At 38.1% G+C, this 25720-nt stretch overlaps 3 protein-coding genes across 3 annotated transcripts; all 3 read left to right on the top strand.

The window, feature by feature from the left end:
* Positions 1–14594: 14594 nt before the first annotated feature.
* LOC306849919 (C-type natriuretic peptide 3-like) lies at positions 14595–15094 on the top strand. Its single transcript, XM_079385303.1, has 2 exons — positions 14595–14710; positions 14800–15094. Exons 1-2 carry the CDS (start codon positions 14624–14626, stop codon positions 15091–15093), a joined length of 381 nt encoding a protein of 126 aa, XP_079241429.1. The 5' UTR covers positions 14595–14623; the 3' UTR covers position 15094.
* A 2806-nt stretch (positions 15095–17900) lies between these two features.
* LOC306848987 (brain natriuretic peptide-like) lies at positions 17901–19240 on the top strand. The gene is made up of 3 exons (XM_079383790.1): positions 17901–18126; positions 18410–18665; positions 18852–19240. The coding sequence occupies exons 1-3, from the start codon at positions 18010–18012 to the stop codon at positions 18866–18868; spliced, it is 390 nt and encodes a 129-aa protein (XP_079239916.1). The 5' UTR covers positions 17901–18009; the 3' UTR covers positions 18869–19240.
* Positions 19241–21867: 2627 nt separating this feature from the next.
* On the top strand, positions 21868–25720 carry LOC306849666 (natriuretic peptides A-like). The gene is made up of 2 exons (XM_079384859.1): positions 21868–22015; positions 22705–25720. The coding sequence occupies exons 1-2, from the start codon at positions 21902–21904 to the stop codon at positions 23008–23010; spliced, it is 420 nt and encodes a 139-aa protein (XP_079240985.1). The 5' UTR covers positions 21868–21901; the 3' UTR covers positions 23011–25720.

The following is a 25720-nucleotide window of genomic DNA, read 5'->3' as shown; positions in this document are numbered from 1 at the left end:
CCAAAATCAATGACCTCGCCCTACAGGCGACAAAGGTCATGGTGCGGTCCCTCGGGCAGGTGATGTCTATCATGGTAGTCTTGGAGCTCCATCTCTGAGATGCGTGACTCCAACAAAGTTCGCTTGCTCGACGCCCCCATCTTCCAGTCATCTTTGGCAACACTGACGAGGACTTTGCCCAGTAGACGGAGGCATTAAGCACATCTTGTCTTGGCATGACACTCTTGGAATGACCGTTCTGCCGCTGGCCACTAGCTACCCACATTCTTAATAAAAGAGCAGTTTCCTTCATCTCTGGGCCAGACGTGTCGGGTTCAGACAGTGAACGACGCTCTGCTTCCTCACTGTCAGTCTCTACATATTATTTTGCCATGCAAGAGGTTGCGGGATTCAGAGAATCCTTGGTGTCGCTTGCACGGAATTTGGGGGCCTGGCCAGCGCTCCCCAACCCGTCTCGCTGGCTGATTTGGACGATTCTATTCGGCTATACGATTCAGTTCACCAGGCGCACTCCCAGGTTCAGGGGCATCCTCTTTAACAGACAGAGATGCCCCTGTCCTATGTGCAGAGATCGCAGTCCTTTTGATAAAGGTTGCGATAGAGCCCGTCCCTCCAGTCAAGATGAAATCAGTGTTTTACAGCCCATTTTTCATCATACCCAAGAAGACAGTACAAAGATATCAGGACAACGTCCTCCTCTTTGGGCTCTGCCTGTCTCCCCGCATCTTCACAACGGTCACGGAAGGTGCCCTTTCTTTACTATGGGAGAAGGGCATCCAAGTCCTCACCTGTCTGGACGACTGGCTTATAGACTGTCTTATATTAGATCACTTGCAAGATCAATTGTGTGAGCACAGGGACTTGGTGCTTCAGCATCTTTCAGCCAGTTGGGGTTTTGGGTCAACTGGGAGAAGAACAAGCTCTGCACTGGGCACACAGCTTCGGGCTGGATGGGATGGGATGGGACCTCAACTTGGACAGCACTGCGACGGTTGCGTACATCAAGGGGGGAAACGCTCTTGTTGCTTGTCACAACGACTCCTCCTTTGGAGTCAGACGTGGCTCAAATCGCTGCGTGCCGTTCATGTTCCCCAGGCAATCCAGCTAATTTGCAGTCGATTCGTGGAAGCCCAGGTAGACCTGTTTCTTCCCAGGAATCCTCCCACTGCTGGCTGTTCTACTCCCTGATGTCCACCCCTCCCCCACCCCCTGGCATGGATGCGCTGGCGCAAATCTGGTGTAAGTACACCATTTCCCCAGTGAGCCTTCTTGCACTTACACTTGTGCAAGATCAAGGAGGATGAGGAGCAGGTCCTGCTTGTTTCACCACATCACCCTGCAGCCCAAGACTGGTTGCCCACTGAAGCTAAGCAGGGAGACCTCCTGGGAAAACTAGGTTGCTGTTGGAAGAGGTGTTAGTGAGGTCAGCAGGGGGTGCTCAACCCTGTGGTTTTGTGGGTCCTAGCGCCCCAGTATAGTGATTGGGACACTATACTGTAAAAAGCACTGTCCTTCGAATGAGAAGTTAAATCCAGGTCCTGACTTTCTGTGGTTATCAAAAATCCCATGGCACTTCTCATAAAGAGTAGGGGTATAACCCTGGTGCCCTGGCCAGATTCTCTCCACTGGCCCTTGTCATGCATGGCCCCCTAATAATCCCCATTCATTGAATTGGCTCTATCACTCTGTCCTTTCCACCTGTTGCTGGTGTGGTGAGAGCACTGGCGCTGTTGTACTGTGGCTGCCGTCGCATTATTCAAGTGGATGCTGCACACTGGTAGTGGTTGAGGAGAGATCCCCAATATGACTGTAAAGCTCTTTGGGTGTACAGCAATACACAATGAAAGCGCAATATAAATGCCTCATTCATTAATTCATTCATACTGGCCCACCCGTACCTAGTTTTTCAATCTCATGCTTCTCGCAACAGCCCCTCCCTGGAGAATCCCCATGAGGAAGGACTTTCTTTCTCTTGGGCAGGGCACTATCTGGCACCCACGTCCTAATCTGTGGAACCTGCAGGTCTGGCATCTGGACGGGACGCAGCAGACCTCACTGGCCTTTCACAGGCTGTGATAGAAGCTGTCACTCAGGCTAGAGCCCCCTCTACTTGGCAGGCCTATGCTCTGAGGTGGGGTCTGTTTGTTGACTGGTGTTCCTTTCGGTGAGAGAACCCCCAAAGATGCACGGTCAGTGTTGTGCTTTCCTTCCTGCTAGAAAATTTGGAGCGGAGGCTTTCCCCATCCACTTTGAAAGTTTATGTCGCCGCCATTGCGGCGCATCACAATGTAGTGTATGGAAGATCGTTGGGGAAGCATGACCTGATCATTAGGTTCCTGAGAGGTGCGAGGAGATTAAATGCCCCCAGATCGTGCCTCCTCTTGGGATCTCTCTTACAGGACTATGAAGAGCTCCCTTTGAGCCGCTTGACTCAGGTGAGCTCAAGTTCCTGTCATTTAAAACAGTGCGCCTGGTCATGCTGACTTCCATCAAAAGGTTTGGGGACCTGCAGGGTATGCTCTTTCCATGGTACGGTTTCCCTTGGTAAACACGTGTCTTTCCGCTGTCTCACCTGTTATTTTCCCTTGAACTGGGGTCAGGACAGTGATCTTAGACTATCCTGAGATCAGTTTTGTGATCTTCACATCCCTGAATAGATGTGTTTCCGCAACCAGCTTGCCAGCACTTGAGCCATCAATTCTCATAACAGTTCTGGTTGTGGCTCTTTCCACTCTTTTCCACTTGGACCCCTTACGTCAGTGTCAACATAATGTTGAATGTGACTGACTGAAAGGGAACGTATCGGTTATGTTATGTAAACCTCGTTCTATGAAGGTTACATCTCTCATGCCACAACCCTGAACTGCGCTGAATTCCGGGATGCTTTCTCGGCTTCTCAGCACAAACCTGAATGAGTGGATGCATGCCGCCATCTTATATACCCATATGTACGGGGAGTGGCTTGCCATGCAAATTCCACTCGCCAATATTCATTGGCCATTTTCTTTTAATGCTCAGAGGTGTTTGGGGCTCCCAAATGAGTCCCCTAATGTCAGTGTCGACATAACATCTCAGTTGATGATCTTCATTAAATCATAGATGTCAATAAAGAACATTTACTTTTAAGAGCGTAGCTTGTCAAAAAATTGTTACATCATGCCTAGTTTTGACACAATGCAACTTTTCTTTCTTCCATAATACATATTTACATTTATCTCTACATTATTACAAAAGCTGTTACTGCATAATTATACTTTACATTAATACAACATCTGCACCACATTTTTCAGTCCAGCATCACTGTCCAGAGTATAGGTGACAGTATCACACCGGCCTCTCAACCTGAAATCCTGCCCAAACTGGAGGGGTCAGAGGTCACACTGTGCGTTTCTGCACAGGTGGAGAACTGTGCAAGCAGCTTCGGGACGCTGGGATCGATGGTGGGAGCGCTGCAGGGGGAACAGGAGACGGAGGAACGTCCACATGACCAACACAACGATAAAACTTCTCTGCTTCCTGGCGCAGTGTCACACAGCTGATCTTCACTGTCAAGTCAAGTCAAGTCAATATTATTTGTATAGGGCTTTTAACAATGCAAATTGTATCAAAGCAGCTTTACATCGGCTTAATATAAAGCTGGGTGGCTTTATATCAGCTGTACAGTATTTAGACGGGGAAATAGTTTGTCAAAATAGTGTCATTCTGCTCTGGCCAGACAAAATCAGCAGTTTAAATCTAGGCTAAAGCAGAGTCAGATTGAGCAAAGGACTCATCTGGTTCCTGTGGTCTTGTCCCATCGGGTCTTGTGATCGGGATGGGATGGCTGTCTTGGTTCACTTATTTTGTTCACTGTCCAAGTGAACAAAATAATGCACACAATATATTTTTAGTGATTTTGTATGAAGGTGTATGAGTGTGCAGTGTGTTATGTGGCCCTTTATTGTATATCTCAAATATACTTTATTTTATATTTCCCCTTTAAAAACATTTTTTTCAGTGTTTTAATACATTTAAATCAATAAGGAAATTACATTGGTCATATATATTTAATATATGTTTATCTAAATGTATTGTTAAGATATTTTAGGCATTTACTAGTAGCCATATTTGTATATGTTTTCAAACAACAAAACTCAGATTTTCTTGCTCCTGAAGAATATATTTTTAAATGTTTTGAAACTGGAAGGTTTCAATTTGGAGGAAAAAAAATCTGTGTGGTTTCACTGTTACAATTTGCCATAATATTTGATCTTCTCCTACTGTCAAAATAATGCTGCTTATTATGAAACCTCACATAATACAAAAAAAAAACAGGATTAAATGTTTAGGTGATATTAGCTTTTCTTTCAATATTATATTTGTAAGGAGAGGATAGTTATCAAGTATGTTCAGAGTTACCTGTCTCAACTTAGTGTTATTAATGTTTCTGTTATATTTCAGTTATTGATGTTATTGATTTCATTTTGCCACTGTTCAGTTTTTCAGAACTTTTCACTAGTTTTCGTTTCATAGAATAAAAATGTTTTGTTTTCATGGATACTGTATGGCGTTCTTGATCACATTTTTTATATGTATGTCTTTTGCTGAACTTTTTTTTTTTTTTTTTTTTGACAATCAATTTAAAGTGATGGTTTTAAATACTACAAATAAACAGGTGTTGGTTTATTTGTGCATCTGACTAAATTCTACATTTGATATATTAGTGAAATCTATAGAAATAAGGTGTTGTTGTGATAAATATTTTAATAAACATTCTAATAAGAAACATTCTCAGTTTTAAAAAATTAGATATTTTACAAATATTATTTTATGAATTTCGAATAAATACTGGGTGAAATAAATTCATTTTAGCAATTAAAATTTGAATGAAATGATCATTAAATTGAATTAATTTTTGTCAGCATTATAGTGGCCATCACCATACACCATCTACAATAGATAGCGGGCCCCTGAAACCCCCAAACTGGTCTATATGACTCAGTTCTGCAGTGTTTCACAATGGAGCGACATTTCCTAATCAGAGCCTCAGTATCTTCAGTATTTTCACTGCACCTGGAAATCACTGTAGGTGAAATGCAATAACCCAAAGCCGTGAGGTGATTTCCCCTTAATTTCAGCCTATAGTATCTGACGGTCCTCAGCAGATCCTCAAAGAACACTGAGCAAATCATCTCCATTAGCAGAAGAGGCAGATAATGAGAGAGAAATCCAGCGCACATGATGAATGATTAGGGATGGAAAAGCCCTTATTTAGAGACTTTAAATGACAAAGGCCTGCAACCAGAGCTATTGTGTTCAAGTTAAATGAAGGTTGGGGGTAATTACTTTGGCTGGGGGACAAGCAACTCAAGGTACAATATATAACACACACACACACACACACAAGGCCCAAAGCAAAAGCAATGCCAAGACAACAAAGAGAAAAACAAATCAACATTCATGTTATATGAATTAATTATAATTCATGTTAGTATTTATGTATTTATCTATGCATGTATTTATTTATTACTCACAAACTACTTAAATTTACTATGAGGTCAATTTTCTTAAACTTTATCTCAACTGTACAATGTATGTCTATCAGCTTAATATTAAAAACCAAACGAAGAAAACAATTTATCCCACTTTTAGACTTTGACCGTTTACAGTCTTTAATCAGTCAAATGCAACCAACATCAGACTCAGTTTCACATTTAAGAGTCTGACCACTGGGAGGAGACATTATACCATATTTCACACACACACACAAACACACTGAGTTTTGACCGTCCACATCCAGTGTGGAAAATAAACCAGAAGTAATATAAGCTGTGATTCATAACATATTTTAGAGAGAAAAAAAAGAAAAAAATAATTCTAAAAAACTATATGCAGTGAATGGTCTCTCTAATTTATTTATTTATTTATTTACAGTATCTGTCTGTCTGTCTGTCTGTCTGTCTGTAGTATCTGGCCATGTAATAAGGTCATGTGGCATTGCTGTATCATACTACTGTTCACATAACATTATTATTACTGTAGATTACATTATATAGCAATATGCTGTAACTATTCTGTTCTAAACACAGACCAACACAAAAAAATAATAATAATAAACACAAATTCATATACAAGTAATTTCAAATAATGTTTTAACCTGATCTGACTGAAAAAAAGCCTCAAACATAACTAAACATTTTACCTCAAAAATAAATATCATAAAAATGTAAAAAAAAAATTGCAAATATAAAATAAACCGGAACTAGACATTGCAGATATATAGACTTCAGCTTACTGTAAATTTAACTACAATTTAAAGCAGCGATTTTAAAGGCTTTAACTTTAATTTGAACTTTTTACTTTAATCTACACTTGAAAAAATATATAATTATACTTCAACTGTATATAATTCAACTGTAGTTTGTCATTAAGTATAAGTTTAATTACAAGTCAAATTTATACTTTGCCTAGTTGAATTTTGTATAACTTAAAAAATAAAGTTGAAATTGTCATGAAAATCAATCAAATAAACAAGTGGAAAACAAAGAGGAAAATGGCCTCAGATGCTGAGAGCTAAATTCAGGCTGTAACTGATGTTCTCATCCTCAACCAGATCAATCCAGTCAACACCAGACCTCGGAAAATAATGCAAATATGCCAACAGGTGCGTTCCTCAAGCAATCATTCAGCCTCTAATTCTGTACTCTAGTGGCACAGTGTTACGTAATGCCAATCTGGATCTGCTGCATCTTGACAGCAGTAAACATTTGTTGTGCTTTTGAATGGTTGCTAGATTAGCTGGCATTTTATTCGCAATTGTAATAATACAAAACTTTGGTGATTAATTGAATAGCCCCACATGGAAACTTCAGCAGATGAAGCAGCCAGTTGAACCTGCTTCTTTATTGCACTTGACTCTTCAGTTGCAGTGGTGTTTGTCAAATATTTCAAGCACTATACAGATAATGAGTTTGGACTGAATCAATATCGAGGGCAAGACCTTGAAATTGAGAGCGAAATGCATTTTGCATAGTATGTCTGTAATTTTATATAGCACAAGAACACAAATATGTTACAAATAGGATAGCAAGGGAAGAAAACATGGCATTTATTTTATTCTATGGTATTGTATTGCTGCATATGTTGCTTTCGGTTATGTTGTTAAGTCAGAATGGGTACGATATACTGATCATTGTTCAAATATATGAAATAGTATGCTGTACATACTGCTGTCTTAAAAGTAGACATTATGATCAACTTTTCAATAATACAATAATAAATCTGTTATTTTCACATAAACCCATCACTCATGAGTGCCTTACATTTATAATCTTAGATGAAAATAATGGCTATTTCACATTTTTAAGTCCGCTTGTGTAAAATGTGTAATCAGATGTTCCCCGCTCTTATTTACTGACGTCAGAGGCAACAACATTAACACTTATTACACAGCTCCACAATTAACCTCTGCATCACATTACAGTGAATGAGGGGCTTGGAAGTCAAGCTGACAAGCATCTCAAGCTCCCTCCCTCGGCAGCCTCATGTCACCCACACTCACTTGTCTGGAGGTGTGGAAGCTGGCAGAATCATTATTGGAAATGACTGTGCTCACATTCCAGCAGATAATGTGCCGGTCACGGGGGCAGACCTGCCACCTCTCAGATCGCAGAGAGAGCCTCTTCTCTCACGTATGATCCACAGCCCACACCGAGCAGCTGCATGGCCTGGCTGTTATGAGCTAAAGTTATGAAGAAGTGCGAGCGCTGGCGAAAAATTGAAGAATGGTGCGTGGAATCTTTAGCTTCGGCTTGCATGTATAGTTTGGCAACTGAATGTTAATCCCATTTTTTTTTACTTCACATTGGTGTTTACTGAGGCAAGCAACACTAGTACTGTTGCTTATATTTATGGTTAGGGGTTTTATCAAATCTAGTTTTAATTGAATTTGTCTCCTCTGAACAAACCATTTGGATGTACTACAGTCAGGCATTGCAGTGCTGTTTGGTTACCAGCCTGAGCACAAAAAGTTAAGCCTTGCTCAGACCAGTGCAATAAACCAGGCAACCTTTTTCTAGGAATATGAAGCAGTGTCACCATGGAAACCGCTCAGAGACGGTGCTGTTTAGTACCTCTGTCCAAATAATGCTTTGGAAGCAAAAAAACGTTTAGTAAATATCAGTTCAGTGTGCCTTCGATCCACTGGGGAAATGATTTCAAATTATACTTCAGGCATTTATCTTTGGTTGGTCAATAAGCCATAACCTCATAACTGTTTAATTTTGCTGCCTACAGAAATATGATTAGCACCGCTCTACTTTTGAAGAACATATAATCAAAGTAGTTTTACCTACAATACTTTGAAATAAAATAATAAATACAATATAAATGATATCCCTACCTGCCTGAAGTTGAATTTCATATACCTTTAAAAATAAAATACAATTAAAATAAAATTGCTCAACTTATTTTGATGAGATAAAGTAAAAACAATAAGTTGCTATAATTTGTCCTTATTTGTAGTGTGTGAATATACTGTAAAATAAAATAAAATAAATGCTATATAAAAGCTATTCAAACCTGACCTGAACCCTTAATTGTTTTCAGTGCTCTGAACTAATGTAGGCCAAAGTCAAGCCGATTTAAATTGGATAAAGCCTATTAAATCTCATTTTGTCACAGTGAACAATATAATACAATATAATACATTTAATTTAGACCTGATAAAAATTTAAAGGATCAAATAATTTCCAATTTTATATTATATGATTCTAGTATATCTGATATTCAAAACCAGACAGAAAAACGTGTCAGAAAAACAACCTCAGATCAAATTTCATATTTCCCCTAAATCTGAAGTGAGAGAGAGACCCATAATGGCCCATAATGCATGATTTTGTGCTTTATATCCATGGCTTTCACAGGTATCTGGGGGGGTCGTGGCTGCCGAGGGGCCTGACACATTCCACCCCAAAAAAGGCAGTGCCGTGGGGCAGATAGAGCCAGCAGCTCCAGCGTGAGTTGACAACACAACAACCAAATATGCAGATCACTCCTTACAACTCTGGCTCGTGTTAATGTGATTCGGTGGCTTTCCAGGTCTGAATGGCACAGCCAGTGCTTTGGGGTATTTGGTTGGATTTCAAAGGTAGTCATACTTCATACATTCACTGAATATCAATGCAGCTGTGATTGATTAGGGTTTCACCAGCATGTTGCTTTATAAAATCCTTCAAATCTGTTCATTAAAAAAATAATTAATTATAAGACTAATTACGCAAGCCTAGAATGTAGCTGCTGGTTATCGACTTGGCAAAAGAGTGAAACAGCTCATAGAAAATAAAGAACGGTCTCAGACCAGCTGAATTTCCCCCTACTGTCCCTGAGATATACGTAATCATCCAAAAAGCAACCTTGTAAAATGCCAATGTATGTTTTACCCCAGCTTAATTTTTCCTTTTTCTTTTGTTGTTTGGCCAACAGTAGCCTCCGCAGGGAACCCGAGCCCTACGGACAGTCATTGATATCTGTCAGTAAGTTAGCAAATTAGCAAAGACAGTTTAATGAAGCTGAAAGGATGGCTAATGGATGCATGTTGGGATAGAATCTGTGTCTGGAAGGGCTAATGTGACACATATTAATAAAAAAAAAGGAACTGAAGCTGTATTATTAGATCTTTACTTCATTGATTTGAATGACAGGTGCAATTACTAATTTCTATAATTTCTTTTACTGAAGACCTCATTTTATCTTATACATCAAGTGTAGAGGACTTTAGTGTTGACCTAACATAGTACCACAACTGCTTAGTTTACAAAAATGGAAAAATCTAAAATAAATAAAATAGTTATACAATTAAATTGTTTTTTTATTACATTAAACATGTTTATTAACATTAGCATGATCTGCCCTGATTTTGACATATAGGATAATTGACTAATTTTGTTTTATTCTTATAAATGTTTCTAATAGGTAAAATGAATAAGAATGTTACTCTAATAAACAGTTTAAACTAAACCAAACTGTATTGTTATGTGAAAGAATCGTGTGGTTTTACTATCTCTATAATCTATGGGGAAATTTTCCAAAACACCCTCAGACACCAAAGACAGGGTCCTTTAAGAGCAACAACACTATTACCCATTAAAGGCCAATAAGTAACGCACTTGTTCCAGCTTCAGGGCAGAATATTTCCCACATTACTGTGGTAGTCTGTGTGAAAATGGAAACAGTGGATTCCCATTGGAATTCATTATAGTAAGCTAAAGCAAGGTAATAGAGAGATATAGGATGTGTGGCTTACCCATTCGTTTGTTGTGTTTGCTAAAGCACACTTCACTATTATTATTGCTCAATTTAAACCTAAGCACTTGAACTTCTGCACCATTTGTGGATTCTGCTTCAAAGCATGGGACTTGAAGAGAGGTGTGTTATCACTTACATTGAATGAAAAGCCTGAGTGATAAATATTGCTTCCAAAAGAATATTTCCACCGAAGAACCATTTTGAGTTCCAAAAAAGAACATTTTGGTATACAGTTCTTAAAAGAACCTTTAGTATGAAGCAAGTTTTAAACATTTAAGAACCTTTTTCCACTACAAAGACTCTTTTGTGGAATGGAAAGAATCCGTGGATGTTAAAAGTTCTTCATGGAACCACAGATGCCAAGAAAACACTTTTATTTTTTAAAGTGTGGGACCAGAAAACGTCATAGAAACATGTGGTGAACTCTTTTGATTTGGCATAGTAAGCAAAAACCTAGCAACCCCAAGAATACCCCTATGTCCCAACAACCATAAACACTCAAAACACTGAATACCTGTCGGAACAGATAATGGGAAGGGTAGATATTTCCTTTTTGTTTTGACTTGATATCGTTGTCAAGCAAAACTTTGGTCCTATTTGTATGGTAAGTTAAATATAGCAGAGGGCAAGGCTAAATTGATCAAACTAGGTCCAAGCTTGGTCTTATCTTTACTAAAATAGCACCGTAGCTGATGGTGTAGTGTGGAGTGCTGTCAGTCGTCTGGAATGCGCTGGGCTGGACCACGGGTCAACTCTGATGTAATTTAGGGGACGTGGGAGGGATGCTGGGAAGGAGGTAACAATCCAGGTAAAACGGAAGATTGCTAGGTGTTAATGAACTTGAAGGTGAGTGATACATTAAATTATCTGGAAATCCAAGTTCCTTCCATACATAAATATGGCTCGGAGTAGACTCACAGAACTTTATTTGACCTTTGAAATAGATTCCCATACATTTTAATGTTTATTTACCATTAGTGACCACAAAAAATGTGTAGGACACCTGTGTAGGACACCTGTGTGAACTTGAGGAGAACTGATTGTATTTGCATATACACTATAAATGAAACTGACCCCTTTACCATATGACCTCATTTCCTTACAAGCAGGAAACTGCTGTTATCCATTATTTATTGAAATGGCATGATTGCTGAGTGTTCATTTACCGTAATATACTTGCTTTGTTGCCACTAGGTCCCATGATAAAACTCAAGAGTGTCGTTGATTGAGGATGCTGCTGACAGGCTGAATGTCCAACAGACCGTCCTGTGTTTTATCATCTGTGAGATTCCTTCAGTGGACACGCATATGTGTGACTACAAAGAGTGTCAGAGGTCTTAACTCTATTGTCCCTTCACATGGTCATATTGCTTGGATAAGAGATTGTTTAAACCTAACTAAAAATATTAAATATTAATTACTGAAGAAATTCCCTAAGGTTAAAAAATCTATCTAAGTACTATCTGTCCTTAACACATCAAGTCAGTCACATCATTCATGTTCTTAGCATGTTGCAAGTTAATAATAGCTATATTTAATATTAGGAGTTTGCTGAAATCAATAACCCTATGAAAAATAAGTTATGCTCGCAGCAAATGCTATTGATAATACTTCACAAAAACCTCGTCTTTAACTTGTATTGATCCTTTAGCTAAACTGCTTTTGTGAAGAGTGATCTCAAACATGCAGCCTGTGAGCAGCTAAAGCTTGTAAACATTTATTTCCATTTGAGTCTCATGGCAAGATCAAGGGAGGGAGAGGTAGAAACTTTAAGATAAATGTGTCTCATCCTTCTAACATGGCCGCTGGCTATACTCAGGTTTGGGTTGAACATCACGAGAGGCCTGGCTCAAACCAATAAAGGCCCGAGGCTGGTTTACACCCAGCATGAGGAGGACAGGTGGCCAGGGCTTGACTGATGATCTCTTGCTAGCTTTCCACTGGAGCACAGTATGAAGGCAAACAGGGACTGATTAGCATTTTAGCGGCCATCGGCATCTAGCGCAGCTATTAGGAAAACAGGTCGGAGGCCATCTGGAAGATATCGTTCCCTCTGCAAGCCTAATGACATGTGGCTATAAAAATTTTAAAGACTGTTTGTGATGTTGAAATGGCTTATGTTGGAATTAGACATTTTTAAAAGGACAACAAAATAAAGTCATTCTAAACACTGAATTATTACGATTTGCAGTTTGCTGATCACTTTCTTTGTAACACATTTTGTGATATGTAACGAATATGATCTCTTAAGCAAATAAATGACATTTGGAACAGACTGCAGTGCTGCATGTCATTAAAATCTTAATTAGCCCCATCGGCTTCTCATCAGGGAAAGAGCAGTGCTCAGTGAACTGTGCTCGAAGTTAAGAGCTGCCCGAATGAAATATGAGAGAATATAATAAACGCAGCCAGCAGACATTGTGAAGGTAATGAGGGACAACGATGGGTTAAAGCTGAAGTGTGTCATTTCTGAGCCACTGGCGTCACCAAAGCAAATGTGAAAACAATACTTGCTTTCAAACAGGTTTCCCAAACACTTCTGCTGTCTGCCACTGGTCTCATGGTCTCACCACAAACTCTCACTATTGGCTGAGACGATGTTGCTATGCCAGTCCCAAGACAATGTTCTGATAGAGCCACAAAGCCATGGTGTTTACACTTTTCGAGAAAATTAGAAAGCATTTTATCATTGGCTGAAAAATTAGATTTCCATTGTAGTGAGATTTGTGTTGTACATTTTTGTGGTTGGAGTTTCAATGTGTTTCAAACATTTACCAAATAAAGCCTGTCATACATATGGGAAAATCAGCGTAAAACTTGGATTCTGTGGTTCTGTTGTTTGAAGCTTTCAGAAGAGACATTACTTCTGTTTTGTTGGGTTATCGTTGTGTGTAAAGAAACTTTTGCATCACTACATAAAAATCCCACTGCTGTGCATTCACATCGCCCTGAGAGCAAGCGAGGGATCTCTTCTGAGAAGACTTTCCCAGACTGAGAGTTAACCACACACTGCCTGCATGAAATCTGGCAAACTGAACTGACAGACAATAGCTTTACCTCCTAAGGAAACTCAGGCAGGCTTCCAAGGCATCATGATATCACCTCTAATGATCTAGAACAAATTCAGCTACAATGATTATTTCTCTGTAGAAATGAAACAATCTGGGGGGGGGGGGGGGGGGGGGGGTAAAATTACAGGACTGTGGGATATATGTAAATGAGGGATACATCTATGCTACCCTCAAAACCTTCATATACTGTCTGTGAAAGCAGTGTTTTTCAGAGTTTATGACCCTGATAGCACACGTACATGTCAGAAACGTCTATTTGACATCTGCATTTACATCTGCAAGACGTATTTTTTTAGTGTTTGCTCATCTGCAATACGCCTATAGGACGTTTCCTTTTAGATGTCAAATAGACGTCTATTAGATGTCTTTAAGATGTTTATGATTTAGAATGTATGTAAAACTGACATCTGAAAGACGTCTGCCAGACGTTTGTAGACAGCAGATGCTTTCCAGATCAAGAGATCTTTAACAGACATCTTGCAGACGTACATGTGCTATCTGGGGAAAGAATCTCTTCTCAACTCAAAATGAGGTTCTAGCTAGCCAGTGGGATGTTTTAGCTTCATGCCTCGTTTTAAGAACAGGAAAACAGCCAGAAACTCACAGGGCCTTCAAAACAATCCAACAAAGGTGCGTAGACCAAAAAAAAATTCCCAAAAAGTAAAAAGTCTGCACACTTCACCAAAAATCAAAGATCAAATTTACTGGAAAAAAAAAAACAAGGTAACAAAGTAAACATTTCGATCACATGTTGACTTTTTCAATGCTGAGCTAACAATTTAAGAACATAAATATTGAGAATGAAAATATCCAAACACTTGGCAGCTTCTGTCCTGGTAAAACATTATATTTCTTAATCTTAAGGTTACTTGCTTTGGCAATGTGTGTAAGCCTTGAACTAAATGCAAAAAGTGCTGGATAAAAAGCAGTACACTGATTTGGATAGAGCTTTCTGTAAGTAACACTGGGATGAGACGAGTGTAAGTGTGCATTGAGGCTATTGACTGTACCTCCATGACAAAACACGAGATGATGGTTTGCGCACTTGACATTGAATGCTTTGACAATTGGAAGGAGCCTCCTGCACGTCACCATTGTAATGTTCGGTCACCGAGGTGGGCTCCTGATGAAAATGAAAAGCCCTCCCCGTAGGGTTTGCTGGATTTTCCCGGCGAAATAAAAGCGCGCACCTGGACACGGTGCTTGGGTACGAGCGAAGAGTCAAGGCAGCCGCGCACAGCCACCACCTCCACACCACTTCAGCAACAATGATCGCCAACAACATCTCTATTTTCTGCGTGTCTTCACTTCTACTTTTAAACTTGGTCGGTGCCAAACCAGTCACCAGTTTACAGGTGAGTCTTTCAGTCTTAGCTCACTCTAAAACGTTTATTAGACTCTGACTAATCATGTCATATATGTGTGCGTGCATATTTTATAGCAGAGTCTAAAGCAGTTGTTAGATGAAGAAGTGAACACGCCGTTTGTGGAGTCGGAGGAGTCGGTGATGGAGCAGAAAGATGCGAGATCTGAGAAGAGCGCGCTGGATGAACAGATGTGGGATTCAGATGCGCGCAACTCAGCGCTGGCTGGAAAAGATAGCGCCATCGAGCGTCTTCTAGGCGACTTACTGTCCACTTCCAAGCGCTCCTGGGGCCGATTCAAGAAAGGCGGGCTGAGGAGCTGCTTTGGGGTCAGACTCGAAAGAATCGGGTCTTTTAGCGGACTCGGGTGTTAAGCGGAGGTATGTTAGGATGTTAGGTCATCTTGGCCAGATATAAACATGGAAAATTGTTCAAACGCGTATTAGAAATAAAACAAGCCATGTCTTATTACTTCATGTCATGTCACTTCTTGCAGGTTGGGACTTTGAAATACTTGACACACTTTGGCAGGCACATCTTCGATTAAAAAAAGAAGTGTTGACTTAACGTTTACCGTAGATTTGTGTTCAGGTGATGCTGTATGTGTTGGTCATTATTTATTAAAGATGTAAATAGCATGTATTTGAAGATTCCATGACTGCTGCTTTGTGTTGCATCTATTTATTTATTTATGTATTTATGTATGTCCTCTATAAATCCAATCGTGTTATAGATCATGTATATTGCTGCAAAATAAATATTTTGCATATAACGTGTGTGTCAATGTGGTCTAAAACTAAAGTGAGTAAATTTGACAATGAACTTAGAAGATAAGTCAATGCATATATGATAACATAATGCATAAAAATGATTTTTTTTTTTTCGTTAAAATAGATAAAGAAATACATTCAGGCAAAAATCAAATATATAATAGTATTAAATTTTACCATGAATCAGTGATTCAAAAGTGCCAAGATGGCCATAAGGGTCTATTTCTACGTGAGCTAACACAATGTAATAAGTCAGTTTTTGACGAATGCAACTTTTATTCAGATTTCCATGAAAAAAAAAATTGCAGATGCTAGAACTATAGTGCAATTTATTGTGATGACATGGATCATTTATTGACATAAATATCTGTTGGTGAGATCTATTGAATTTAGGCATGACCCAGAAACACAAACAAAAGTCTAGAAAAAGTAAAGTAACTGACTAAGCATTAATGATATAAATTCTTTCACAATTAAACTTTCCTTTATTGTTATTCAATTTTAGGTGTTCTATAACCCAGCCTATAGTTTAAATGTAACACGTTCTCACATCCCGTCACTTATGGACTCTTTCAGGACCCCTTGGCGTCAGATTTTTACGCACTGGGTGCCCTTTAGCGTCACTTCTCAACGTGTAGGGAACCCCACTGCTCTCAGTTGTTTGCTCTTTGCGTCATGTCCAGACGTATTTAATGGATTTGTAAAAATAGAAATTATTTAAAAGTATTTCACGAGTTGGGAGTGAGAACGTATTGGATTCAGAGACTGCAGAACAACCTGAAAAGCAACAGACGATTTGAGCACAAAAGCCACTGAAATGATTTTGAGAATGAGGCGTGAAGAGAAGAGAACTCAGGCATTGTGTTCTTAAGAGGTTTGATTTATATGAAAACAACCATTAAATACACTGTAACTAGGACAGTTCAACTAGGATTGGTAATTCCTACAATGCAAGCCATCTGTACAGTATGTATAGGCCTATGCATGAATATTTGAATAAGTAATAAAACCTAACCGTAGCTCTGTTGACCTGTTTTTCCAAATTTGTTATGAACTGGAAATTAAGTTAAATCAGCACTGTGATTCCAGCACTTTAAATCAGCTCTGTGATATGTAATGTATCCCTATCCATAGCTACCGATAGGCTATGCTCCTCCTAAAAATAAGGGTCAAACGGGACCATTTTGGATTCCCCAAAGAACCTCTTAGTGCGCATTTCTTAAAAGAACTGTTTTAGTCTTACAGTGTGAAGAATATTTGAATTATCTCAAGAAACTTTTTCCACTATAAAAAAACCTTTTGTGCAATGGAAAGGTTTGTTCATGAAACCATTGATGCCAATAAAGAAAGTTTATTTTTTAAGACTGAGGCCTGCTTCTAATCGGATATACCTCTTTCTGGCAAATTCTCTCGTCAGAAGAGACGAAGAGACAAAAACATAAATGCTATTGTGGCTGCTGTGTGTCACATGACGAGCCCCCCTCCCCCCACTCGTGCACCCTCAAAAATAATGAGTGCATGACGCCCCTGGTCTTAATGAGCATTTATTGCTATCCTCCTCTTTCCTACTTTCATATGCTTTCCCATTTTCTCAATTAGAGCTTTCTTTGACAGACACAGTGCATCAGCATAGCAACAGCATGGTCCAAATGTGCAATTCACGTGTCTATTACATAGGCCTACATAAAATTAAAAAGTCATCCCGATCTCATAAACTATTTTACAAACTGTCGATTTGTATAAAATTGTAAGATTTGTATAAATATGCATGCAGCTCCGTCTGTAAATCTGAGTGAAATCGTATGAATTATTGACTTTAGTATAGGGACCAACTATTATCACTATTAGCCTAACTAGTTGCTTATTAGCATGCATATTACTAGCATAGCTATTGACTGTTCATTAGTGAATATATGAAGCGCATTCTGCATGATATTCTACATCCCTAGTCATACCTAAACTTAACAACTACCTTACTAACTATTAATAAGCAGATAATTGGGAGTTTATTGAGGCAAAGTCATAGTTAATTGTTAATAGAGAGAATTTGACCTTAAAATAAAGTGTGACTGAATCTTGAGACCGTTGATTAATGTTCACAATCAATGCATATTAATGTATAATAATATATTTTCAGCCTATTAACTGCTCACTCTAACATTATACAGTGTTAGTTTAGTTATTATTCAGTTAGATAAAACGTAAAATCTTCATGTAGCCTAGTGTAACTTGCCTTAAAGTGCCATGTAAGACACTTGATGTGAATGATTTCAGGGAAGAGGAGTATAATGAAATCATTAAGGTGTTCCCGTCACTGTGGCCCATTTGGATTCGTCTATAAGCTTTAAAGGACTGATTTCCGACAGCAGCTTTTATCAGACTGAGGTGTCGGAATGCAGCGGCCATTCTTCACATTACTGGCGTGTCAGACTTTAAAGTATAAAAGAGCTCGAGGCTCCGCTGAGAGAGTATACAAACAACGACAAACGAGACAGAAGAGCAGCAAAAACATCAGGAAACATGAAATCGATTGACATTCCTCTAGTCGGCCTTCTTTTACTCTTCAGCGTTCAGCTCATGGGTGCGTTCCCGTTACAAAACACAGCCTTAACCACCGAGGACAGGGATGTCTTAAAGGTAAGACGAACATCTCATGAAAATGCGTATAAATAGTATCCCAAATCGTGGTAATGATAAGCAAAAATGTACTTTGGCTTGCATATGATACGCATCTACTCCCACAACGCTAATCATATGCAATTCGAAAAGTTTCTGCGTATAAACAGTACGCCAAATCGAAACATAAACTTGTGCTATTGATACGCACTTTCATGAGATCGGGTTGGAATGAGACTGGAAAACTTGCTTAATAGTGTTCACCCAATAGGCCAAACTAATGAGCCACATGCGGCCCTTTCAGCTTCTTCTACAGCGACTGGAGTCCATTCCCGCTTCTTCTCAAGCGCAAACACTGACGAAAGTGGAAGAAGAGGAGGACAATCCCAAAGAAACCCGCATTGAACCTCAACCCAAGACTGACATGAGGGACCATCTGTCTTCTCGGGACTTGAGGACAGTCAGGCACGACTCCAAGAGATATTCCGGGTGTTTCGGGAGCAAACTGGACAGAATCGGCTCCATGTCGTCCCTGGGCTGTAGCACCTCCGGACGCTCAGGTAACCACTTCATTTATGTATCGCACGGTTAATATGGACATAACATACTTTGAATAAAAAATACTGTTTCTGGACAACAATTTATAATAGTTAGTTTTCTCGACCCATTATTTTACAGAAATAAGATTAACATACAGGTTTTATGGTTCACTAACTTACCCATTCTCTTGTTTTCTCTTTTTCCAGGTTCTAAGAAGTGGTGAAGTCTTAATGATTAGGAGCTTCTACACTGCAAAAGAAATTAAACTTTTAGTGCTGGTATTTCTACTTGAGCTGACCTTACAATGACTTTTGTTGGTGTAACCTAATGTATTCAGGTTGATTTAGTCATATTAAATTATATTTTTGACATCAACAAAAAACAAGATGTTACTATCAAAGCACATTTTTAGTTGCCTGACTTTTTCTTTTTTACTGTTATTATTTATGACTCCAGAAATTGTTCTTAAACATGCATATTTATTTAGATATTTATTAAATTGTTTAAATAGTCCAGTTATATATTTATATGCATATTTTATTTAATTGTCATTCAGATCAGTTGTAATAAATGTTTACACATGCCTTTGTTTCAGAAATCGTTCTTTCTCGTTTGTTTGTTTTTCCAAAATTTACCTGAACACATGCACCATGAGTTTTCACTGAATACATAAGTTGTTTTAAATCATAATGTGATAAGGTTATATTGAGCTCTGGAATATTGAAAGATAGTTTAGGACGAAGAATAAAGTTCATGCACTGTTTGCCCGACAACAACAACATGGTTGTATTGATCAAACTGTCCCTTGGAGTCGTAGGAATTCCTCGGTCCCTCCTCAGGGCATCATTATCAGCTGAACCTGTTTCAGCACCATGGAGAGCAGCAGCGCTTCACATTACTCAAGGGAACTCAAGGTCACTATCCCGAGTTAGATACGACATTTCAGTGACATTCAGTATAATTTAGGCCTCTGTATCACAAGGTTTGGTGGTGACATTTAGAACAAAATGCTTTAAAATTGTTAATGAATTGGGGAAGCCAGAGGTAGTTAATTAGCTCCAAACTAAAATTCTTGTATCTTGTATTGTTATAAAATCCCCAAGATGTTCCCTTATTAAATCAAAAGAAATTCTTGATATATTGTACTTGAAGGGGAAATTGCACATATATTAGTGCTCCTTGTGCCAAATTGTTTAAGAATTTGTGGATTTTCTAATGTGGGACAGCTCGTGCTCAAACATGGGACACTATGTTTTGGGTTAGAAATTTGGGTGTACATTTTTTGATTTAACACTCCTGGATAAATTTGCCTAACCTTGTTAATTAATTTAGCAGGCCTACATTTTGTCTATATGTTCACATGTGGAATGTTAAATACAACTATATAACAAATTAATTATATACTATTTAAACAAATTTATTACAAAAATGTCAGATTTATGGTATCTACAATAATAATAACCATGTAGTGAAGTCAAAAATGTCAAATTGAACTTAGCAAAATAATTTCATAAACGATTAAAACAGATTTAAACTTTGGAAAATGGAATATCTTTGAAACTGATAAACTTAAAAAATTAAACGTGTACTCTGAATATAGAATATGTATTTTCAAAAGCTTCTGCTAAGCAAATTGTGATGATAAAAACATTTCATAACAAAAATTAGTAGTCCTTGCTACCATGGACTCATCATGGTCCAGAAACTCTACATTTTGAATCTGGATCTTAAAACAAATAATATTTCTGCAATATGAGCCCAAATATTTAACAAAAATGCATGTATGGCATTTAACTTTCTTAATTCTATCAGTAGAATAAAATAGCGTATTTGACTGTCCTACATTAGTCAAACCATGCTGTCCCGCTTTTGAAACATCCTTTTCTAAAGTGGGACGACAAATGGAAAATATTCTTAGCATATTTCAATAATATTATTGCAAAATTTGATGTACAAGTGTCAGGATCCTGGCCTGTTTTGTTGTGTTTTTGCTCCTCATGTGTTCCCTGTGACCCAGTTTCTCCCCAGTCTGATTTGCTCCAGGTGTGTCTCATCGTCTTCCCCTATTACCCTGTGTTTATGAGCCACAGTCCATTCAGTTAGTGTTTGTCGGATCTTGAACGTCATTCCTTGTGTTTCCTGTGCTTCCCATGCTCCCAGTTGGATTATTAAAGACTCGTTTTTGTGAGTTCCTCGTCTCCGTGCTCCCTGGCAAAGTGTGACAACAACAATAATGATAATAAAGTTTAGTTCAAATTTTGGTGTTTTTTTTTTTTTTTTGGTCTGTATTTGTCATTTTTATTCATTTTTAAATTTTAATATCTATATAGTTTTTATTACATTTTCAGTTTTTTTGTTATTTTACTACAGTTTTAAATATTTTAGCACATTAAGTTAAACTTGAAGAAAATGAGAACATTATGTTTTTAAGCAGAAATGAAATATATATAGTTATGGTACTATAGTAACTATAGTTATAGTACTAAGATAAGTATAACAACCCTGTTTCATAATTGTTTAATAAATTATAAATACAGATATGATATGATATGGAAGATGGCTTGTTTTACTGTTGATAGTATTTTACATATATAATATTCACTGGAGTAAAATATTTAACAAGTTTCATTCTCCCCTATCAGCTACATCATTTATTCTGCAACAAAACAGTAACCACATTATTTTAGATTCAGCCATTTGACAGACACATATCTACACTTCACTCATTTTCTTTGCCAAAGAAACGTATTTTCACTCAAGATTTTAGATCGCCAATGGTATTAAAATGTCTATTAACCAGTTTACAGAAATGAGTTCAGTTATCCATGCCATGGTTAAAGGTTCTGGTTTGTTACCTAAAGTCATCATTTTAGTCATCATCACTGGCCTATATATAGACCATGATCTGTTTTAACCCCTTATGGTATAGTTAGTTGTAGTTTGTATCAGTTGTGAGGTGATGCCGGAACCATGTGAGCCACTCGTGCAGCGGATGCATTCCCCATGATGCCTGAAGTTACTGTTTGTGTCCCAGCGCCACACATCAGGAGTTCTCCAGCGAGCCACCTCTCACTGCCCCAAACAGCCACTTAAAAGGAAATTTGCTCCAGGAGCGTTATCACAGACGAGGTGTCGGAATGCACTTCACACAGTTTACAGAGGATGAGCTCCTGACAGTCAACTGTCCCTATATAAGAGCCAAGCAGGCAGACGGCCAGTTCAGAGACAAAGAGCCAGCAACCAGAGGAAGCCAGAGATGATCAGAGGACTTATTCTCACAGGACTACTGGTCCTGCTTTGGCACCAGATGGATGTAGAAGCGCACGTGTTGAGCAGACACAGTCCCCCCGGCAACATGGCCCAGCTGAAGGTATTTCTGCTTTCAACCCTTAAAATAAATAAATATATAGAAAACACAGTGAAATTAGAACGTTTGGATCTATTTAGTAACTATGATAAAAAGTGGTAACTTGCAAGCCTTTTCTACCTCATTTATCACAGAAAAGTATGTTTTTTTGGTATAAATGGATAACTGAACGTTAAAGGGATGGTAAGTTTTTCCTCAAGTTGTTCCAAACCTATATAAGTTTCTTTATTCTGCTGAACACAAAAAGAGATATTTCGAAGAATGTGGGTAACCAAACACTTGATGGCACCCATTGACTTCCATAGTTTTTTTTTTGTTTTTTTTTCCCATAGTATGGAAGTCAATGGGGACCAGAAACTGTTTTCAAATTTTATTTTTATTTTCAACAGAAGAAAGAAAATCATTCAGGTTTGGAACAACTTGATGGTTAGTAAATTATGAAAGAATTTCCATTTTTGGGTGAACGTTCCCTTTAAATAATATTTTTAGACTAAAACCAGTTGTTTTAGATGTTACCGTTTTTGGTCATTTTTACGATGTTAGTTTCATCGAGGCCTTAAATTGAATTAGATTTAATGTGATGCAAACAGGAAAAAAACAATAATATCATCTTGAGCATGCAAAGACTATTGATTTCAATAAAAGAATCCATTTCAACAGAATGGCTAGGTTGACTCTTTTCTGCTCTCCAGAGCTTGCTGCAGCAGTTTGAGGAGGCCCTGGCCGCAGAAGAGGCTCCTGAGAGAGCCGTCGATTATGAGGACAGTAACACGGCGCTGGAGCAGAGCCTGGCCTCCACGTCCTGGGACAGAGACAGAGAGGAAGAAGCAGCTCCAGCGGAGGACACCAACCCCTCAGATGGGTTTGATACGCAAAGAAAACGCCTCATAGATCTCCTCATGTCAACCCGGAGCAAAAGCCTGTCTGGCTGTTTCGGGGGACGGCTGGATCGCATAGGGTCCTCCAGCAGCCTTGGGTGCAATTCTAAAAAAGGTTAGCTATGATGAGTGATACAGATTACAATATATATTTATGATATATAAATTATTTTACATGTGGGCAGTTGTCCATGAACTTTTAGGTTAAAATGTACATGTATTTAAGAGAGGGGAAAAAAAATCTCAGTAAATCTAAATAAAAGTAAATCTGAGGTCAGGTCCTGTAACTTTCACCCACATTTCCCCCCTTTAATAAGTAATTTGACATGGTACTGTGTGTCACATGAACTTGTAACTGTGAAGGAAAAAAAAAATGTAGAAAAACAAAAGATACACTGTAAAAAAAATCTGTAGAATTTACGGTAAAAAATCGGCAGATGTGGTTGCCGGAATTCTACCATAAAAATATGGTAACAACATTTTAGATTTTGCAGTTTTAACTTAAATTTACAGTTAAATACCGTAATTTCATTAAACTGATATAATGTTAATTTACCAACCTATTAATGTACTGAAATCTGTTTTGTACCTTTGTAATACACTGATAACCACCAGATGCAGGTGGTGATGAGAAAGTCACATGATGAGCCAAAGCCCATCACAAGCAGCTTTTAAATAATAGCATATATAGAAGGTGCACAGTGTGATTCACACAAGCACTAAACACCATCATGGTGAGACTAATTAAACTGAAATATGCAAGAAACATTAATTTAACAATATTAGACGTAACATACAACCCTAATAAACATAACTGATAAGAAAAAACTAAGAAACATAGTTATTAAAGAAACAAAAAACAAATTCAAACTAAATTTGAAATGCAATGCAGGGAATTCTGGGAACGACAGTTTACGTTTTTTCCCTGTAAATTTTACAGGAACTTACCGTTAACCATTTAACAGGTTTTTACAGTAGAATTTTCACAGTTTTTTACCGTTAAAATCACGGTAATTTTTTACAGTGTACTGGTAATTTTCTGTCATGATATGGTCTGTTAACTCTACAAAAAGTCTCATTAGTTAACATTAGTTAATGCGTGAACTAACCTTAATTAACAACGAGCAATGCATTTATTGCAGTTTATATTCATCTTTTTTTTAAGTTAAGTTAATAAAAATACAGCAGTTCATAGTTAGTTCTTGTTGGCTCAGGTCCATTAGATTAACAGATACAACTTTTGATTTTAATAATGTAAAAATTAACATGAATAACATGTTAATGGAATATTATTTCAAAAGTGCTGCCTATAAAACACAATACAATTTAAATATGTGTGTGTGTGTGTGGGGGGGGGGGGGTATAGAATAAATATGAGCTCATAAAAACTGCATATATTGTAATAGTTGACACAGAAAACTAATTTGTAGAGTAGAAAGCAAAGATGAAATAAAAATGTTACAAATACATGTTAAACAAACTGTGTGGAAATGTGTGTTCAAGTCTTGAAACATGGAAACGAATGTAACGGAAATTAAACCAACAAGACTGTTATAACGTGTCTATATTTTGCAATGCCTGTTGTGCTTTATATTATCTGATGGTTTTTACTTCTTTGATATATTTATTATGTACAAGTAGTTGAGTGCTAATAAGTATGTTGAAATACAATATATGGCAAAAAATCACGATAATTATGTGCATTAATAATGTTTTACTTATTCTGCATTCATTTATGAGATCGGTGTGCAATTCTACTTTTAATGAAGAAAATCAGACCCAGATAAACATGAATTGCTATTTGTTTGTGCTGTTATTACTTTTTGTTACATTTCTGTACTTAGAAAATAAAATGTAAAATATCATTTTGTTTCATGAACAGTATGGATAGATTTTAAGCGGTTTTAGATGCAGAAAGTGCTAAAAATCTGAATCATTTTTAGATGTTCACAAAACTAAACTCAATAACTAACACAGAAGCTCACCATTGAGCCCCCTTCTCGCATTCATGAGGAATCTACTCGTTTACCACCCACGCCATCTCTTCTAATGGCCATTATCAGACTCATTACAGCACACATCAGCACTGCACTATAATGAGTCCAACAGCTGCAGGTGCTTATCAACACCTGCGCTAACCTTAAAAAACTCCAGCCATGTCAGCCTTAATCCCATTACACAAGCTCAGCGGGCTCGCTCCTGATTGCATGAATAATGCCTCCGCTCAGACCGCTGCTCTTATTAGAAACTTCGTGTCACACACCAACAGACTGTTAGAGACTGATGTCTTGGGTCTGGTGTGAATCCAGTGAGATGGCAGTGACAGGAGAACTACATCTCCTCCAATTAGACGAGCAGCCTGCAAGCGTGTCAGAGCTGAGGGTGAGGACTGGTGTTACTCTGAGGGTTCATTCACTGCCCTGAGAGATAAAGTGGCAGATTTGATGTATGACCATAGGCAAAACGCCCTCCAGGTGGCGGACAGTCGGGTGCATCTCTGTCAGGACAGGGGTTTTCCTCCATTGATCTGAATCTTGAAAGGACTGACAGAAGTAACAGAGTATATACAGTACATGGTCAATTCAGGTAAATTGAGACAACTGTCAAAAATTGACTCAATTTGAGTGAATATCACCACATACTATATGGACACGTTTGGTTCTGTTGACTTTTATAAAATAAAGTCTCTTAAAACATTTTTTTCCACACACCCTGCAGACACTGCATGCATCACGGGAGAATTCTGTCTGAAAGTCATGAAAAGTATATATTATATTCTTCAATTATGTTAATGGCAGTGATGGAAATGACCATTTTTAAATATTTGGGG

The sequence above is a fragment of the Barbus barbus genome, assembly GCF_936440315.1.
Source record: "Barbus barbus genome assembly, chromosome: 29".
NCBI classification, from domain to species: domain Eukaryota; kingdom Metazoa; phylum Chordata; class Actinopteri; order Cypriniformes; family Cyprinidae; genus Barbus; species Barbus barbus.
Note: the sequence above shows the minus strand (reverse complement) of the source record. Positions and strands in the feature narration are given on the sequence as shown.